Source organism: Malus domestica, chromosome 10, assembly GCF_042453785.1.
Source record: "Malus domestica chromosome 10, GDT2T_hap1".
Lineage (NCBI taxonomy): Eukaryota > Viridiplantae > Streptophyta > Magnoliopsida > Rosales > Rosaceae > Malus > Malus domestica.
The window spans coordinates 42424883-42444656 of record NC_091670.1 but is presented as its reverse complement, the minus strand read 5'-3'; the positions used below and the strand labels follow the sequence as shown (position 1 = coordinate 42444656).

The 19774-nt window shown below is 38.3% G+C and overlaps 4 protein-coding genes across 4 annotated transcripts; 2 read left to right on the top strand and 2 right to left on the bottom strand.

The window, feature by feature from the left end:
* Positions 1 to 3594: 3594 nt before the first annotated feature.
* Positions 3595 to 9947, top strand: LOC103446741 (leucine--tRNA ligase, chloroplastic/mitochondrial-like). The gene is made up of 20 exons (XM_008385870.4): positions 3595 to 4069; positions 4444 to 4588; positions 4690 to 4746; positions 5132 to 5251; positions 5335 to 5439; positions 5561 to 5784; positions 5905 to 5971; positions 6053 to 6207; positions 6409 to 6673; positions 6786 to 6980; positions 7170 to 7249; positions 7358 to 7420; positions 7568 to 7649; positions 7849 to 7926; positions 8011 to 8109; positions 8257 to 8429; positions 8604 to 8781; positions 8961 to 9038; positions 9134 to 9265; positions 9367 to 9947. The coding sequence occupies exons 1-20, from the start codon at positions 3672 to 3674 to the stop codon at positions 9607 to 9609; spliced, it is 2937 nt and encodes a 978-aa protein (XP_008384092.3). The 5' UTR covers positions 3595 to 3671; the 3' UTR covers positions 9610 to 9947.
* A 203-nt stretch (positions 9948 to 10150) lies between these two features.
* LOC103446742 (pentatricopeptide repeat-containing protein At4g04370) lies at positions 10151 to 12654 on the bottom strand. The gene has a single exon (XM_008385872.4). It carries the CDS (start codon positions 12479 to 12481, stop codon positions 10244 to 10246), a length of 2238 nt encoding a protein of 745 aa, XP_008384094.3. The 5' UTR covers positions 12482 to 12654; the 3' UTR covers positions 10151 to 10243.
* A 489-nt stretch (positions 12655 to 13143) lies between these two features.
* Positions 13144 to 15489, bottom strand: LOC103446743 (uncharacterized). The gene is made up of 7 exons (XM_008385873.4): positions 14934 to 15489; positions 14781 to 14847; positions 14468 to 14514; positions 13972 to 14059; positions 13656 to 13789; positions 13420 to 13518; positions 13144 to 13333 (listed from the first exon to the last, which is right to left on the bottom strand). Exons 1-7 carry the CDS (start codon positions 15246 to 15248, stop codon positions 13253 to 13255), a joined length of 831 nt encoding a protein of 276 aa, XP_008384095.4. The 5' UTR covers positions 15249 to 15489; the 3' UTR covers positions 13144 to 13252.
* Positions 15490 to 18036: 2547 nt separating this feature from the next.
* Positions 18037 to 18519, top strand: LOC103446877 (stigma-specific STIG1-like protein 1). The gene has a single exon (XM_008386032.4). The coding sequence runs from the start codon at positions 18037 to 18039 to the stop codon at positions 18517 to 18519; it is 483 nt and encodes a 160-aa protein (XP_008384254.1).
* Positions 18520 to 19774: the final 1255 nt, after the last annotated feature.

Genomic DNA, 19774 nt, shown 5'->3' with positions numbered 1-19774 from the left:
GAGAATCAACGGTTAGTGTTAAACAGAGTATAAAAAGCTAAAAAAAATGTGTAAAAATCACTTCCCTTTGATCAAAATCACGAGAAAAACTTGGGTCATGAGGTCGAATTCTGTCACTCGTCTGGCCTTTCTGAAGAACCAAAACTCCTTGTAAAAGTTCAGTTGGTCCGGCCCCACCTCAAAAGAAGCGGTTCTCACTCTTTTGTGATATTGGGACGAGTGATGTAATCCAACCCAGGTCCTTCTCCAAAATCACTCTTGAATGTAAGCAACATCTAAGTTAATGGAAATGTTAAATGCATACTAAGTAAACCATTATACATGTTATGAAATGACGACACTTGAGTGTCAAAGTGTTTTCTTGTACTGACATATTATTGGCAAGTGAAAATATGTTAAGCTTATTAGTTTCAAAATATTGAATCTAGAAAGCGCAAAAGCACGAATAAGACAAAATCTGTGACATATTGACCTAGATCTTTAATCAACTAGTAGATCATCAACACAGGGTCCCAATTCATTTGGCGACCACGAAGTCACCGAAAGAATTGCCGATCACTAACGGTACTGGGCAATGTTCACATGCACTTTATACTTAAAGTGACTTACCTGCAAAGTAAAGTTAAAACTCATAACATTATATAACTTTGCATTATTGGTCCGAATCTCTAGGTCTGCTTGCTATGGACTTCAAGATCTAGAGATGTCCTCGATCCATATTTACACTATGGTGGCGGATTTGAGTTAAGCCACACAATTAATCAACCATAATATATTTGTATCTAATTCGTCATCCATAAAAGTAAAAAAGAAAAAGAAAAAAGAGGAATACAACTAAACCGTATACTAATTGGTCTATCACACTTTTAATGGTGTAATAAAATAGGAAATTGTTATTAGCACTCCAAAAATCTCATTCTACAATTCTCACAAGTGTATTTTTCTTTCTAATTATAGAAAGTTTAGTGTGTCAAATGAGATATTTAAAATGCTAATAACAATTCCCATAAAATATTATCGAGTAATAGAGTGAAGAATTTAGTGAAATGCTGAAAAAACTAAAACAAACCCTAAAATACTAGATTGGAAAAGGATAGAAATTCAAGATTTATGAAAAGACAATCATAAGCAATAAAAATAAATTAAAAAAAAAGGACAAAAACAAATCATAAACAAAAAAGACTTATGGAAAGAAAACTATGAATAAAGATTAAACGATTGTGTATTTGCTTCCTTCCTTACCCATAATTACTTGCGATCCATGATCAAGTAGAAACCATGAAACCATCTTTCTAGGCTTTTGAAGATCTCATGCGCTCCATTACAAATTGATCATGTTTCAAGACAGTCCTTGGGCAAACTCTTTTCTTCACCATCTACCGCGAATCAATCGGATCTCAAAATTAATTGCATAACTAAAATTATCCTCCATGAAAACACCAATTATTGAAACCGATTCATATAACTATGAATAAATGATCTTTTAAGGATTCAACATAAAAATGAAGTGCCGACTACCTGAAGTCCTCCCCTTCTTCTCCTCCTCTTGAATCCGACAACATAAGATAAACTTACATACACATAGTTTATGAATAATCTAAAAATACAAATTCTTGAAGCCTTGAAATCCCTATAGCCCAGAATACCCATCTTCCAAGAGAAACCTCACTTCAAAGATTGACCAAAAGAAAAGTTTGGTTAGAAGTTCTTTTTTTATAGTGAGATTTGTGTGGTGTTAGGGTATCTTAACCCTAATGAAATAACCAAATTGCCCTTGCTTAGATTTTAGTATAGGAAGTTGCATGAATCATGGCTATTTAATAGGATTGATCGTTACGTATCAAATTCAGGATTCAAAAAGTCCATGCAATTCTTAAAATTCTAGTAAAACCTTGACTTCTCAATTTTTTTGTTTACTTTTTAACCGTTCGATTTTATTTTTATTTTTTTTAAAACAAAAATCTAATAGTTAAAACGTATAAAATCTTTTGTATTTGAAGACACCATAAAAAGTCTCGAGTTTATATTACATGATACGAATGGACTAAAAGATATGCATATATTTCCTCCTTCCGAAAGAGTCTTATAAGCACTTAAATAAGAATTCAATCATCAACAACCACGTCATATGATTTATACAATTTAGTTTAAATAGAGGGTGATGCTAGAGAGATCAAATTTTTAGAAGATCTTTAATAGTTAGTGAAATTTTTAATAATTTAAAGAAGGAGTTCAACCATCAATCGCTATATCATGTAATTTACAAAATATGGTTTAAAAGTTGATCTCTCTAATATTACCTAGTAAGTGGACAAAAAAAAAAAAGCATTTCCTAATAAGTAATAATTTTGTAATTTCAATAGAAGAGCCTTAATTTAAAGATTGTCAAAGTCTGCGACGTAAGCCGTTTGGCTAGTCCAAAAGTAATTTCAATCAAGGGAGTGAATATATTTGTTCTTGCTGTGTGCATGCATGCATGCATTTCCCAGCAAAACAAGTTAAAATTCTCGAAGCCATCTGAGAAGAAAGAGCTCATTTCCCTTGAGCCTCCTTTTGGTTTTGAGCTCCTCGTGCTTGATCACTGTTTCTCCGGCGAGGGTCTCTCCGAAGAAACAGATCCAATTGCGACAGTTGGATTCGTCGACATGATTCTTAACACTGGTAATGCGATTGAGGAGTCAGTAGTAGAATTTGAGGAACATGCAGGATTAAGGAGAATTGGAGATGAAGGGGTTGTGTAGAAATGAGAATCCTGGAAATTGGGATTGTAGAATAAATGAAAATTTAATTGGGGGTGGGGGCACATACTCATCCATCTAAGGAACGATTTTTCAGTGTGTCGAAACACGGTCTAGTATACTAAGTGTAATAATAAAATTAGTTAGATTTTTTTTTCAAGTTTCCAACAAATTTTATCATTACATTTGATGTAACTAGCCGTGTTCTCAGCACACTGAAAAATTTCTCTCATCTAAGAGAATTGCTACTTAAGAGGTCGCATTTGGTGCGATGACAAGTGCCTTCGCCCATGAGCGGTAGGTCTCGGGTTCGAGACTTGGGAGCAGCCTCTCCATAAATGGGGGTAAGGCTAGCCGACATTCACCTCTCCCAGACCCTGCGTAAAGCGGGAGCCTTGTGCACTGGGTACGACCTAAGAGAATTGCTACTTAACAAAAATAAGAAAAGAAAGGAACCGAAGTTGGGAAAAGGATCGTCAACTAAATCCCCTTGTTAATCTGATTTCTAATCTTTAAATACTTGAATATGAACTTGAGGAGAGAACTTACACTTTTCTCATGCATAAGTAAACGTAAGAGAAAGTTAGTTAATTAATTCTCATATTTTAGTAAACACAAGTAACTCAATAACTCAAGTGATTTTAAGAATAATGCTACACTTATCACATATTTGTATTACTATTTGTATCATTTTTTTAACAGAGGTAGGACCCACCAACGTATTTGACTCTCATCTTTATTATTTTCCAACAAGCCCACACGTAGAAACCCAGCTGGGCCCAAACTTGGGCTAACTTTAAGCCCAAAACCCCAGACCCAACAAACCAAAACGAGCGCCAAACAACGGTCTCACAGCACGTTATCTCATCCACTCTTCCCAGCCACTCTCATTCTTCTTCTTCTTCTTCTTCTTCTTCTTCAGCTCAATGCGAAATGAGTTCGTCTCCTCACGCGCTACTCCATCTCCAACCCCGACCTCCTCCGCAGCCCCCCTTATGCTTCGGCTCGATTCCATTTCCTTCGCAATCACTCACCCAATTCAAGAAATTCAGAAAAAGCAACTTTTCTCTGAAGTTGTACAATAACGGCTCCAAAAGCGGCGTTTTCGGTAGAACTAGCGGCGTAATCAGAAGCTCGGTGGCCGAGGAATCGAATGGTGCGGCGGAGCAGAAGCCGAAGCAGCAAGCCGTGGTGAAGAGGCCCTACCCCTTCCACGAAATCGAGCTCAAATGGCAGTGTTATTGGGAGGAAAACCGGACGTTTCGAACCCCCGATGAAATTGATACCTCCAAGCCCAAATACTATGTTCTTGACATGTTCCCGTATCCCAGGTCTCTCTAACTTTCATAAAAATCTGTTCTTTTTTGTTATATATTTATTTTTAAATTTCAATTGCAAGTGATTGTGAATGTAGAAAATGTGAAGACCCAATTTTAGTAACATGATTTTGTGCTGTTTGATTCATGAAAGTTTAAATTTTTGCAGGTAAAAAGTGATTGCTTGAGCAATTGGGTTAAATGAAAAACTTAAACTTTCAAAATTCATATGCCTTCTGGAAATTGCAGTAATTTGGACGTTTGGATTAATATGCTTTTTCCTGTATGTAGGATTGGATAATTTTTTGTAACTGTAAAATTTTCAGGTTGTTCGGTTTATGTTAACTAAAATCTAAAACTGGTATGCTCATTTGGATGGTTTATTGCAGCGGTGCTGGGTTACATGTTGGCCATCCACTTGGATATACTGCCACAGACATTCTTGCTAGGTTCAAACGTATGCAGGGTTACAATGTGTTACACCCAATGGGATGGGATGCATTCGGATTGCCGGCGGAGCAATATGCAATAGAGGTTCGCCTTTCAGCCCTTTTGTATGGCTTGGAACTGTTTGAATATTGCGGCGGGTTTGAAGGATTAGTTATTAATTTGGTTATGTTGTATGTGTCTGACAGACAGGAACCCACCCGAAGATCACAACCTTGAAGAACATTGATCGCTTTCGCTCCCAGGTCATGTAATATTCGTTTTATTGCTGGATGTGTAACAAGTCAGTAAATGAAGAAACTTGGCAAACTACGACTTGAGATCAACTACAGAATATTGTATACCTGTATTGGGAATGACAGTACAGGTCCTTTAGAAGTTAAATTTGAAAATGAATTTGTTACTTCAATCTAATGGCTCGTAAGCCAGTAAGTCAAGTTATTATTTAGTATTTAGTTGATGATTGAAGGGGTGTTTTGGGACCCATAAATGTTTGCCAATGTTAGGGATGGTAGGCTTGCATTAAAAGTGAAACCCGCTACCCACGTTTGATAATAGATTGTTGAGCTCTTGGTTTGGTGGATTGCATTATTTGTTCCCTATGTATTGACATTTTGTATTTGCTTGCAGCTTAAATCGTTAGGATTCTCATATGACTGGGATCGCGAAATTTCTACAACAGAACCAGAATATTATAGATGGACCCAATGGATCTTTCTTCAGCTATTAAAGAGAGGATTGGCGTATCAGGTATAAATGAGATACTGGCTGTAGATAATTTCTAACGTTTCACCATTACACAGATCTGACAATCTCTACTTTGTTACATTCAGGCTGAAGTGCCAGTCAATTGGTGCCCTGCTCTTGGTACTGTCTTGGCAAATGAAGAGGTGATAGATGGTTTGAGTGAGCGTGGGGGTCATCCAGTTATAAGAAAGGTATATACTGGTTTGATGCATTTTCATTTTACAAACCATCTAAGATAATAAACTTATTGGCTTAATTCCAAGTTCCGGATGGTTTTATAATTTTACAGTGTCATTGTTTATTACCGAGCAGCCAATGAAGCAATGGATGCTCAAGATCACTGCATATGCTGATCGTCTTCTAGACGATTTAGATGACCTTGACTGGCCTGAAAGCATAAAAGAAATGCAAAGAAACTGGATAGGGAGGTCAGAAGGTGCTGAGATGGAATTTCCTATTCTTAGCACCGATGGACTGGAAAGAGGCACAAAGATTACAATCTATACTACCAGGCCTGACACCATATTTGGAGCAACGTAATAATAATCATACACCAAATTCCTATCTTGATAAAAGTTTTACATTTGAGGCACTTGTACAGAAAGCATTTTACATAGTGTCCCTAAATCTATATTTGTTTTTTTTTTTGGCTCCAGCTATTTAGTCGTGGCACCCGAGCATCCCTTGTTGTCAACGTTTGTATCAACAGCTCAGAGAGAAACTGTACGTTCAATTGTTTCTTGCCCAGTTTTCTCAAAGGTTTCTTATGATGGGTAATTAGAGGGCCAACAATATTGAGCACAGGTGGAGGAGTACATAGATCTTGCCTCAAGAAAGAGTGACCTTGAGAGGACTGAGCTTCAGAAGGAGAAAACCGGGGTCTTCAGTGGTTGCTACGCTAAAAATCCAGTTAATGGGGAAGCTGTTCCTATATGGGTTGCGGACTATGTCTTGGGGAGGTCTGTTTGGCTTTATGCTCATTTCCTTCATTCATTACAACTGTTCTTCCCATTAGAAAGATCCAATATTACTGACGTTTTGACAGCTACCTTTGTATGGTGTGTAAAAGGGGAATTTTATCTGTTGATTATTTCTCCTCATGCAAATATGTTTCATCAAGTTGCTATAAAACTTTTACACGGGACTTTGTTACTTTGCAGTTATGGAACAGGGGCCATTATGGCTGTTCCTGCACATGACACTCGTGATTTTGAGTTTGCATCAAAATTTGACATCCCAATTCGTTGGGTTGTGATGCCGGATGATAAAAATATCAGTGGTTCCAAAAAGGCCTATTCAGGTGAAGGTACTGTTATAAATTCTTCAAATTCAACACTGGGGCTGGACATTAATGACTTATCTAGCAAAGAAGCTGCTTCCAAAGTCATTGACTGGGCTGAGAAAACTACACATGGGAAGAAAAAGGTGAGTTTTCAGAGCACGGAAGCTTATGTACTTAGACATTTGGAGTATGCCTACTTGCTCTATGCATATGATATATGATTTGTTCTTTTTGCTCAAACTTGTCTTTCTTCAGGTGAACTTTAAGTTAAGGGATTGGCTTTTTGCTCGGCAACGTTATTGGGGTGAACCTATTCCAGTAGTTTTTTTGGATGATACTGGTGAGACTGTTCCCATACTTGAAACTGAACTGCCCCTTACCCTACCAGAACTGGATGATTTTTCTCCCACTGGGACAGGAGAACCACCACTATCAAAAGCAGTTTCTTGGGTACGGTTTCCCTCTTTTCTTCTGTCTATGTCTTGTTACTGTTTAGTCTGTTTATGGATGTGTTCATGCTGTTCAAGATTTGTAGTTTTGATAGTCTTGGGTAAAATGCAAAACTTTTTCTTGCCAGTGTTCCAGATGATTTTGCTGCCATCTATACTTATATATGTATACTTTGTAACTTATTCTCAGGTTAAAACTAAGGACCCTTTATCTGGAAAACCAGCTAGACGAGAGACAAGCACGATGCCTCAATGGGCTGGTTCTTGCTGGTAAGCTAATTAACTTCAATAGTTGAATTGTGTTAGTTAATGCAAATATGAAATGTTGAAATTCATTTTAGGTTTTGAGATGTTATATATATTTTTTACCGTATCCAGGTACTATTTGAGATTTATGGACCCAAAAAATTCAGAAGAATTGGTGGAAAAGAGGAAAGAAATGTAAGTGAAATATTTCTCTGGGAATTCTTCATATAAAATTCTACTTTCCTTTCAAATAAAAACTGAAAATGGTAATGATTAAATTTGTAATATTATGTGAATTCCTCCTTTTCTTTTTGTCTTTTTTGAAATCCTCTTGATCTGCAGGTACTGGAACCAAGTTGATGTGTATGTTGGGGGTGCAGAACATGCTGTTCTTCATTTACTTTATTCAAGGTTCTGGCACAAGGTGTGTAACTTAAATCTGTCTTGTTCTTCATTTTGGAACATAAATGTGCATAAGATTGACCAATCTGAAATTGCATGACTTTGTACAATAGTTGTATCTATAATTACAGCTGTCGTGGTCATTAATCCTTGATGCTGTTGTATTCAAGTCTTGTGTCATATTTCGTATGAATTGTTTATGCCGCATAATATTATTTCAGGTTCTCTATGACATTGGCGCTGTATCCACCAAAGAACCATTCAAGTGTGTCATAAACCAGGGCATTATTCTTGGCGAAGTAAGTACAGTTGTTTTTGCTCTTTGAAGTAATTGGAAAAGTAATTTTTTTTCCAATACATGTTTCTAATGCTTAGCTTTGCAGGTTCAATATATCGCTTACAAGGACTCTGATGGGAATTTTATCTCTGCCGACTCTGGGACAGCAGTGGAACATCAGCAAGAAATAATACCAGAGGAAAAGGTACTTTTCTTGGATGCCTCAGTATAGTTTGATCCCGTACACAGTCTGTTTTGAAAGGTGCCAAGGGAAGAGTGAGAACCATTTGTTTGGCATTTCATATTCCTTTTTCTCATTTTATTATCTCTGACAATATTATTACTTCTGTAGGTCATGAAATCGGGGGATTCTTTTGTACTGAAAGACAATCCTGACATTTGTCTGATTGCACGCTCTCATAAAATGAGTAAAAGCAGGGGAAATGTAGTCAATCCCGATGATGTTGTCTCTGAGTACGGGGCGGATTCACTTCGCTTATATGAAATGTTCATGGGGCCACTTAGGTAATTTTCTTTTCATTGAATTTTTATCTTATTAGGTACTTGGTTTGGCCTATGTTTTCGCTTATGTGCCTAGGAAATTAGGAATGTCTATGCCTATCTCAAGTACAAGATAATATCGACAAAGATAAACTTTGCTCTTGATTAATCTTTCTTGTCACTGAATCTTGCTTCTAGAGATTCAAAGACCTGGAATACGAGTGGAATTGAAGGTGTCCATCGATTTTTGGGAAGAACATGGAGGCTAGTCGTTGGTTCACCATTGTCTGATGATACATTCAAGGATGGGACAGTAGTGACTGATGGGGAACCTATGTTGGAGCAACTTCGTTCTCTCCATAAGTGCATTGCAAAGGTCAGATCTTAATTTCTGTACTCAATCTTCTAGTTCTTTTTATATCATATTCAAATTTCTCCGTGGTCATTTACTATGAGTTGTGCTCTTAGAAGGTAAATCATGAAAATTACGATAGAATGGCACGTCCAAAAATCAGAAGTATGCACCTTTTAACCAATAAATTTTCCAAATTGCAGGTAACCGAGGAAATAGAAGCAACAAGATTCAACACTGGAATATCTGCGATGATGGAATTCCTCAATGCGGCTTATAAGGTCCTTGAATCCATTTAAAACATACATGGACCATCTTTTTGCGATGGTTAAACATGACAGATTACTGACTTTAACTGTTTCATATCCCTTTTCAGTGGCAAAACCATCCAAGATTGGTTATTGAAGCATTTGTTTTGTTGCTCTCACCGTATGCACCTCATATGGCCGAGGAGCTTTGGTTTCGCTTGGGACACTCCAAATCTCTGGCATATGAGCCTTTTCCGAAGGTGAGATTACAATATCATGTAGGATGTAAAACCACGCAGAGAATGTCGAATGAGAAATGCAGATCACTTGTTGATTTCTTCCTATGTTCTAATAAATGCAGGCGGATCCTGCTTACTTGAAGGAATCTACTATTGTCCTCCCAGTTCAGATCAACGGCAAGACCAGGGGTACGATCCAGGTTGAAGAGACCTGTTCGGAGGAGGATGCTTTCCAACTAGCAACACAAGATGAAAAACTCTCCAAATATCTGGATGGAAAGTCGATTAAAAAGAGAATTTTTGTCCCCGGCAAGATTCTGAATGTTATCCTGGACCGTGAAAACGTCAAGGCAGCTGCCCGATAATCCCTTCAGTCCCATGCCGGCACTGGTGATTGAGTCAGACAACTGCATGAAGAAACAGCTCCCCAAGTTTTCTGCTTTGCAATTGATTGCATGTACCTTCCCGTTTCGGACGCCTTGAAATCTAGGATTCGGTCTAGGACTTTTGGGAAGAAGGAAAGCACAGCTAATCATGCACAATCCATAATATATTCTATTTGCAGTGCGGACCCTGGCTTGTCCTCACAGGACAAGGCCCCATGTTCGAGGGGCCCTAAAATAAACGAAATTTATGTAAATAGGTGGAGTCATTAATTTTTCTCTATTTACATAATAATAAAAAAGAACAACAATTCATAAAAGTAAGATTTTCTTCCTCTTTTCCGCCCTCCGCTTTTCTCCTTGACATACACCATGAAAACCGCCTCTTTCTTTTTTTATGATTGAATTATTACTTAAACGTTGATAAATGTGCTCATTCCTATGGGGTGACACATTACTTAGTGAATGCAGGCCGACTTGAAATGAAATAGGAATTGGATAGCTCCAATTGTATCGGGTTAAATTTTCATTTTGTAAGCTCCAGCGGAGTTGAAGGTCATGCATTTATATTGGTGATCCGTAAAGAATGTGGTTAACAAGTTCAGAAATTTATCATTCAACTCTCGTTGTTAGTGCTCGGTTTCTTCATTCCCTCGCTTAACATTTTCAACATCGACGCGATATCATCAAATTGAGGATTTGTATTGTGATCTGTGTAGAATGTAGTGATCGTCCCGTGCAACTCAATACAACTCCAGCCTGGGAGTTTCTTCAAGCCAAGATACCTCATTTGGCTCCATGCCTCGCCAACGCCATCCCATCTGTTCATCGAAGCGTAGCTATGTGCCAATTGCACGTAGTTTCCAGCATCCCCAGGTCGCAACATCAGAATTTCTCCGGCAATAATATTCCCCAGTTCCTCATTACCCTTCGTTCGACAAGCATCAAGAAGTATGCCCAAGACATCGACTGCCGGCTCTTGAAAAACCCTCTTGTAGAAGTCATATGCCTCTTCCACCCGTCCAGCTCGACTGAGAAGATCAACAATGCAAGCGCGGTGTTCAAGGCTTGGGGCAATGCCAAAGTCTGCAATCATTGACTGGTATATGCTCAAGCCTGTGTCAACAAGCCCATTGTGACTACAAGCAGAAAGAATTGACAGGAAGACGACATGGTTTGGTTTAATTCCAGTGAGCAGAAACTCTGAATACATCCTCAGCGCGGTCTCTGCTTTTCCATGGCAACCATAACCGGAAATAATCGTGCTCCATGAGACCAAATCTGGGTCTGACATCTCAACGAAGCACCTGTGAGCTCTATCTAAGTCACCACATTTTGAGTACATGTCAACCAGAGCTGTGTCTATCAAAATGCATGGTCTAAGGCAACTTCTAATTGTAAAGTTGTGAATCCACTTTCCTTGATGGAGTGCCCCAATGGAAGCACAAGCTTGCAGAAGTGAGACCACAGTTAAAGAATCGGGCTTCTGAAGGGTTGCCCTCATCTCGGAGAAGAGAAGCAGAGCCTCGCGTAAATGGCCGTTTTGAGCATATCCAGCAATCATGGCATTCCAAGAAACCAAATCTCTTTTGCCCATTCTTTCGAAAACAGCACGACTCTGCTCCAAACGAGCGCACTTTGCATACATTGTTACAAGGGAGTTCTGGGCAGGGATATCGAGCCTCATTCCTTGCCTCAGCACATAACCATGAACCGAGGTTCCCATATCAAAAGAACCCAGTTGCGCACAAGCTGCAAGAGCACTAGCTACTGTCGCACTAGACGGCACTGTTTTTGATTCTAACATTTGAGAGAAAACGATTAGTGCGCTGTCTGCAGAATCATTTTGCACAAGCCCTGACATCATGGCCGTCCACAGAACCACATCCTTATTCCTCGTCCCTTCGAAGATATGAAATGCAGTGTCGATGTTCCTGCATTTCAAGTACATAACTACGAGCGCTGTTTCGACATGGGAATCCAATTCATATCCAGTTCTTAAAATCTGTCCGTGCACTGACTTTCCCAATTTCAAACTACTCTGCATGGCAGCCACGGACACAGCGGATGCATACGTCTGTTTATCAGGCTCCATTCCTTCAACCCTCATCGTATACAAAAGCCGGAATACTTCTCCGATATTTCCAGCCTGGGAATAGCTTGAAATCAAGGAATTCCATGAAACTATGTCTCTTGCATTCATATACTCAAACAAGTGCCTAGCATCTTCAACTCTTCCACATTTACCATACACATTCAACATTGAATTCACCAAAGTAATGTCAGACTCAAAACCATATAATACTGCACAACCATGCAAACACTGCAAATAAGGCAGCTCCGAAACTCCGGAGGTCAAGCTTAACAGAGTAACCGAACTGGGCTGAACTCCTTCGCGCCGCATCTCCCTAAACATCTCAAACGCAACTCCAACATTTCCGGCAAGCGAATAACATCCGATAATGGAAGTCCAAGGAACAACATTTCTGTGGGGCATTACGTCGAAAACCTTGCGGGCATTTTGGACGTGTCCAAATTTGGCGTAAAAGTTGATCAGAGAAGATGCAATGTAGGCATCCAAAGATAACCCATTAACGACAATGCATTGGTGGAGCGAGAGGCCACACAGAAAGAGGTTTAAGGAGGTGCAAGCTTTGAGAAGATTAGGCAAGGTGTAGGAGTCTGGAGGTGTGTTGGTTTTGAGCATGGAGGAGTACGTGGCAAGGACTTCTTGGTGAGAGCCTTGGGACGAGAGGCGGTTGATGACGGCGTTGAAAGTTTTGGTGGTGGCAGTCGCGGTGGCTTGCTGTGGTGGTATTAGGGGGTTTAAGAAAGAGCTGTTCAGCTTGTTCATAACTCATGCTAGTGATTACTGAGGAGTCACAGAGGGTGGGTAGGCAATAAGAAAATTACATAATATGTAATGTAACTGTGTATTAGTACAAACAAACACGACAAATATATATATAGATCAAGGAACTTTAACGAAAAATTTTCGGTACAGTTCACTTTAATGAAAAACTACATTTTTACACTAAGAAATCAATCATAATACTATTCACTTTACCATTTATTTTGTTTTTATTGTTAAAACTTAAAGATTTCATGCTATTTTTATTAGTTTTCCTGTATATCAGCGCAACAAGTTCCATTGCCATTTTCCACCAAATTCTGAAAAGACTTTGGTCTGCAAGAGACGAGGATGCAGTTTGCTTGCCGCTTTGGTTAAAATGTGCCCACCTTCTTGCACTCAAAGTTCCAACCTCCATTTTCGTAGATTAGCGTAGTTTACAGTACATAGCGTCTTGTTAAAAGGTCGTACCCAGTGCACAAGGCTCCCGCTTTACGCAGGGTCTGGGAGAGGTGAATGTCAGCTAGCCTTACCCCCATTTATGGAGAGGCTGCTCCCAAGTCTCGAACCCGAGACCTACCGCTCATGGGCGAAGGCACTTGCCATCGCACCAAGTGCGACCTCTTTTACATAGCGTCTTGTTAAAAAAAAAAAAAAAACTATAATGACAAGATACAGTTTGATTTGTATATCCAGCCTTCAAATGGCATAGAACTCTTACTACAACCTGCCAAAATCATGGCACTTACAAGAAAATAAATCAAGTTTGCCCAGCTAATTTGATTGTTTCTTTGGATATTCTCTCGCCCCGAATATTGTAGATCCAATTCTCACGTTTGTACTGCCCATTTCGATCTGCAAAACCAAGTTTTTCCATTAGTGAAGAAACTTCACTGGTGAGTGGTGAAAACATGCTAGGATAGCTAAAGATTAGTCCTTACAGCTAGCTCAAAATCTGAAGACATGCCCATTGAAAGCTCACATTGCTCCTCCGGTATACCAAGTTCCTTGCAAACCTCAGTTCTGCAGTTCGCCAACGTCTGACAACAAAAGAAACTTATTCAATGGTCACCGCTAACCGTCTTTTGTCCCAAATTACAGTTTGATTTGAGAATTGCCAATAAACCTGAGAAACTGAAACTTTGGAGAAAGATTTACATGTGTGTTGGAGCATCACCTTAAAGTTTTCCGGTGTAGAAGTATAATCCAGCATCCCAATCGTCATTAGACCACAAAACTCAAGGTTTGGACAACCCGAAGTTACATGCTTTGCAAGTTCCACACATCCAGAGGGCTCAACGCCAGATTTTGCTACCATTGTATTATACAGAGATCAGATGTTATCTCAAAACTACAGAGAAAAACAACAAATTGACTAAAATACAGAAAGCCATGGATTCTTGACAGCGGATAACAATGCAAGCATAAACTATCCTCGAGCATGCATTTCCTGCAGTATCTATGAAAACGGAGGCTCATATTTAGGAACTTACATTCCTCTCCGCTCGTATTCACTTGGAGCAACACCTTCAGAGGCTTTCTCCCAATGCTACCAACCACGTGATTAAGACGATTTGCAATCTGCAAAACATACGAGCTGAAGTTAACTAAAAACCAACTAAGCAGCTTCGGAACGGCTAAACAGAATTATCCATAAGAAAACACGAGCTTCCCCAATTACAGATAATTAACAATGGTTGCTGCTGCTCTTGAACTGCTCCAATCATAATATACTAGAGCAATATAACATACAGTGCAGAACCCGTAAGGCCATAAATTCAATTTCCATTGGAATCCAAATGGGGCACCACGGATTTAAGTAAGCTTGACAAATTTTTACAAAGAACAACAACACAAAAGGTACAATCTTTACTAGAATTACAAAACTAATACCAAATCCCATTAATTTTTCGAGACCCATCACCCGAAACATAAGAGTAACTCTGCATACAAAGTACAGAAAATGGTGTTACCAGAAAAAGTGTCTACCTTCTCATCATCCACACTCTCTACCATTGAAAGGTTTGGTACACCACCTGCATAATTTCCAAAAAAAACAAAACAAAACATATATGCTTATTGCTTTTGGAGACCAAATGGGTTACTTAGCAAAGGCTTTAAAGTATAATTAGAGAGGAAACTAATGAAAAGAGTTTGAAAACTTTGAGTTTTAAAACAAAATAAAGGGTAAAGTAAATAATATCATGATATTTTGGTGTAAAAATTTGATTTTCCGTTAAAATAAATAGTACGGGCGAGGTTTTGTTAAAGTTCCCTAATTTGAGAGAGAGAATAGTCATACTTAGAAGGGGTTTCACTTTGTTGCTCTGCAAATTTCCAATGAAATGCCACTCAATGTCCTCCGGAAGCTGCAACAATCACTAAATATTCAATTTCTTTCAATATAGAGAGAGAGAGGGAGAGTGAGGCAGGAGTGTACGCCTGTACGGTGTACCTGAGGAGTTTTCTCGACGATTTCTTGGACGTAGTTTTCGCCGAAACAGCGATGGCCGGCGTCGTACACTTGGCGGAGCACGGAGACTGGCTTCGTCTTGCTCACCGCCACCACTCGGATCTCCTGGGATTTACGCGCTGATTTTTCGGCCGCCAGCTGGACACGCTGCAGCACCGAGCGGAGCGCCGTCGCTGCGACACCGTCCACTGCGGCAGAGCTAGCCATGGCCGGTTGCTCCCCTCCTCTGGTTTCGTTCTCTCTCTCCGCCTTCTCCAGATTGTTGGGTTGCGAATCGCGATTACACGGCCATTGCATCTGCTGGCGTGGAGCTTAAAGACTCGCGGTTGCCATTGCTGCCTGGAGCGCCAGAAGGTGCGGATTGAAAACGACGACGTAGGTAGTTTGGACCATCCCATGTTTCAATGAGTTCGGCCCAAGTACACAAGCTAGGTGTGTAGACCCTGGGCTAGAATTTGAGGCTTAGGCCTGCAGTTTATGGCCCAGATTTAATTTGTTGGATTTCTCTTCTCAATAATAGAAGATATTTTAAGTTTAATTCTCGAGGCGAATGTTTTCAAGGTATTGTACGATGAAGATAAAAAAACTCTTATATTAGAATTTGACTATAATACTTATATGTACGTAATATAATTATTTTACGACTATCAGGTGGTGATTGTATATTTAAAATTGTATTCGATTGTTAAATTTGTGAAATAAATATTTCATTGAAAATACTCAAAATGATCAAGGAGAAGTAGTGTACACATTTCTTTTTATTTCCACAGCATCATGCATTATTTTACATTTAATCCATTAGAGCAATTGGAGCGTAGCCTAGAAGATGATGGCATATCTTTACATACTTAATGGACAAACCATCTTGTTCCTTCCTTAGGTCGCCAAAAGATGGCAAGCATCTGAAAAACCATACAAAATTTATCATTAATTCTCATAATTAATTACTACGTACCGGAAAAACCATCTTGTTTCTCCCGTCACCGACACAATTATTAATCATCATATGTAAACTTGAGATATAGGTAACGATACATATTTATTTGGTACAAGCGACCGACCAAAATACTAACTTGATAAATGTTATCTAGTCATCTGTTAATTACACGTGTCTATCTTTTCAATCACATATTTAGTAAAGCAACGTGATATATAATTATATAAAACTATTGACACTTTATCGTTTTGCTTCAGCCTTTTAATCAACTACAAAGAGTTTGAGACTTAGTTGTATGGTGGTATACATCCCAATTGTGCGATGTGTATTTTAACTGTGTCCCTTTGAAGAATGTCCAAGCAACATACCAATAAATCATCCAACTGTGCCTACAACGTATCCACGGGTTTGACACGTTATGTCAACTGAATACCCTTCGTTGCACTTTACTGGATATTTTCTGAAGTACCTTGCAGCCATTGCTCCCATTGGCAGCAACAAAGTCCCCATCCTATCATATTTAGAACCCCATGCGTCTGTCAATAACTTCATCATTAAAATGGGCATCGAAAAATGCCGGCGTGATTAAAAAAATGCGCAAGCAGAGAGGCTAGCTAGTTATAAAAATGAATGACTCCGATGTAAATGAGAATCTTACGTTTCTTAGGTAACGGTGTGTTGTGACTTCAATGTCTGCAGGGCTCTAAGTGCTCCCTTGGTGATTGCATGATGAAGGGAGAGGAAAAATTAAAAAAAACTGAGGATAATCAGGCTTTGATAACTAATCATCGTCACTCTGTCAAGCAATGTTGTTTTGAGGGGTGGTGAATCTGTCAATTTTCTGAAGTGATAACAAAGTCAATGAGAAAAATCCCAAAAAATAAAAAGGAAAATAGCAATTTCATATGCTGGAATTGTAGGAGAATCGTATAGGGCTTCAGATACAAAATTGTTGATCACTAATTTCTCATCCTTTTAAAGTTTCTCTAGCAGTATTTGGCTGTTGAATATATGTGCTTTTCTTTCCAGATTAGGGAATCATATCTGGCTTGTTTTAATGGAAGTAGGAAAAATCAGATTTTATTCCCTTCTTTATTTTCCTTGCTCTCTTTAAGTTTCATCAATAACAACAAAACCTAATCCCACTAAGTGGAGATTGTAAGACATATTCTGAAATCACAACAACAAGACATTAGGATCACGAATAAATCAAAATCAATATGAAATAGAGATCGACTAATTATATTGAACTTATCTGTAGAATTCGGAAGACATGGTTATGAAGGTGAAGCCTTTGATCCTTGCGAAGAAAGTAGAAGTAGTCTTCTACTTCCAGTACCTCTGAATGAACTCTACTATCGAAATAGGCTTATAGTTTTCGTGAGTTTCTATCGGTATGGAAGCAGGGACGGCTCATAGGTTATATAGCTAGGGTTTCAATCAATTCCTCCCTATTATCGGAAAGGATATCAACCCAAATCATATCTCATCAATTATAGTCACATCATGACTCTTATTCCTTGTATTTACTTAATAAAGGCCCTTAATTGATTGCATGTAATTAGGACTCCAATATGTTTATTTCCTTAAGGCACCGAGAGTCCTAGAGATTTTATTAACTTGATTGCCAAGTCAATATTCCCTCAATTATTCTCGGCATAATTCATTGTCATTCACAAAATGATTTTACAGAGATGGCTATATGAATCTTAAAACGCTAATACGCTTCCCCTTAAGTTTCATTATGGGGTGAAATTATCATGGCTGTGAAAGTGAGGAAAAGGATAATTTTTGCATTTTTCTTTATTTGAACTTTTTTATCTTAAACTTTATGATGGGATACAGAATCAGATCGAATCACAGGGAGGACAACTTTTCTTTCTTTGTCAATCAAATGATTTCTGTACATATAAGATATTTAGTAATTTATAAAATACAAGTAGCCTATTGAATTTAGACCATCATCATTTTAAGCCACACAAATAAAGCAAGACTTGTACATGCAGTTTCCAATTGTCAACTCTGTCCTCCCCAGTGTTTCTATAAAACCCACACATTCCATTGACACTCTACAATAAGTCTACACTCTTCTTCTTCAAAAACATCTTTCCTTATAAATATTTCATAACTTTCAGATATTATTTAGTCATGGCCATGAAGTTGATTAACATCTTCTTTACTCTCCTAGCAGCAGTGGCCATTGTTGGAGCTGCAAATTTCCACGACGATCATATCGAAGACGTGGAAATGCAGACTAGTACTGTAGCAGAAGCAACTACATTGCCTGAAACACCAGATGAAGCAGAAGCAACTACTTCTTTAAGAGGAGCGAGCCGTTTTCTTTATAATCGGCATAAAACTATCCCACTGCCCAGTTATACTTGCGACAACTTTCCTAGGATTTGTCGTGCGAAGAACAGCCTGGGGCCAGACTGCTGCAAGAAGAAATGTGTTGACGTGAAGACTGATCGGTACAACTGTGGGATTTGCGGCTACAGATGCAAGTACACTGAGATTTGTTGCAGGGGTAAGTGCGTCAATGCATCGTTTGACAAGAGGCATTGTGGTGGGTGCAATCAGAAGTGCAAGAAGGGAGACTTCTGTGTTTATGGGATGTGCCATTATGCATGATTAGTTCACAGTATACTACTGCTATACATTTATCCTGTCACATTATGACAGCTTACATAACAATCTTATGTAACCAACAAAGAGAAGGGGTTTTATAGTATATGTTAAATATCTACTCTGAAATTTTTAAGCATTAAATAGTTGATAAAAAATGCAATGAACTTGAAGAGTTGTATTATTCTAAGACCATTACCAATTATCTATGTATTTTTCTGCCAAAATTCTGATGTGTGTGTGTCCATGTAATGTTCACTGTCCCATATATATAGATTGGGAATTGTGTTTTACTAGTACTGTTCCGAATTAACGCCAAACAAAATTAATCTGACACGTTTCGTTTCATCATTTGCTAGTCCTCGATCCTTTGGGATTTAGAAATCACTCACCCATAGTACTTTGGAATTTTATCATGTAAGATTTAGTTCAAATTAATCACATATAGGCAAAACTCTAAAAGTGGATTAAGGGAGCAAATTTTTGCAAGTTACATATATTGTAATTTTAGGAAAATAATTAAGGACAACTGCACAAAACAAAGTAAACATTACCCTATCATATAATGAAGACACACACACGTGTATATATATAACTTACCTATGCATTTTAAAGTATTGAACTTAAGAATCTTTTCTGTTACATCGCAGAATCAACTCAAAAGTCACAACATACTTAATTTGCACTTTGTAATTATGTGAACCAATATAGCAAAACCAAACCAATTTGCTCCCACTTAACTGGGCTATACTTAACACAAACAAGTTAAGTATAAGTTAATATCAACTGTATTAACTAATGGTCATTGCAATACACTGAATGTCTTATCAATGTGATCAATTGCCGCAACAAATATGCAAACAAATTCCATGATCACATTCATCCAATTTGTATTTACAACAATGTGATTTTACTTGACTAGAACAAACACACAAATTGATTTGCTCCCACTATATCAAGTTAAGTTTAGTTCCAGCAAATAGCACTAAACTTCTCATTACTTAAACAAATTAAGTAACATAAATAATTACCAATTGCTTCAATAAAACCATAATCTGGTTTTCAAGCATCCAAATGGATTATAATGGCCGGCCTAATTAACCTTATGCTTACATTCTTCTCCCACTTAAGCATAAGCAGAATGTACTGCACAGCCAATAAAGAAACCGGAGATATGAACCAATTGATTCCCGATTCCTTACCAATTGCATAATCTCAGTTTAGTCAAATACACCTAAACCATTATGCAAACAGTCTATGT

What these genes read in the sequence shown, in the direction of transcription:
- LOC103446741 (XM_008385870.4), top strand. Translation starts at nt 3,672, where the DNA reads ATGAGTTCGTCTCCTCACGCGCTACTCCATCTCCAACCCCGACCTCCT. An exon ending in AGGGCATTATTCTTGGCGAA is followed by an intron (nt 7,927 to 8,010) that starts GTAAGTACAGTT and finishes TTAGCTTTGCAG; the next exon opens with GTTCAATATATCGCTTACAA. An exon ending in AAATAATACCAGAGGAAAAG is followed by an intron (nt 8,110 to 8,256) that starts GTACTTTTCTTG and finishes TTACTTCTGTAG; the next exon opens with GTCATGAAATCGGGGGATTC.
- LOC103446742 (XM_008385872.4), bottom strand. Translation starts at nt 12,481, where the DNA reads ATGAACAAGCTGAACAGCTCTTTCTTAAACCCCCTAATACCACCACAG.
- LOC103446743 (XM_008385873.4), bottom strand. Translation starts at nt 15,248, where the DNA reads ATGCAATGGCCGTGTAATCGCGATTCGCAACCCAACAATCTGGAGAAG. An exon ending in GAATACGAGCGGAGAGGAAT is followed by an intron (nt 13,790 to 13,971) that starts GTAAGTTCCTAA and finishes ATACAATGGTAG; the next exon opens with CAAAATCTGGCGTTGAGCCC. An exon ending in CTACACCGGAAAACTTTAAG is followed by an intron (nt 13,519 to 13,655) that starts GTGATGCTCCAA and finishes TTTTGTTGTCAG; the next exon opens with ACGTTGGCGAACTGCAGAAC.
- LOC103446877 (XM_008386032.4), top strand. Translation starts at nt 18,037, where the DNA reads ATGGCCATGAAGTTGATTAACATCTTCTTTACTCTCCTAGCAGCAGTG.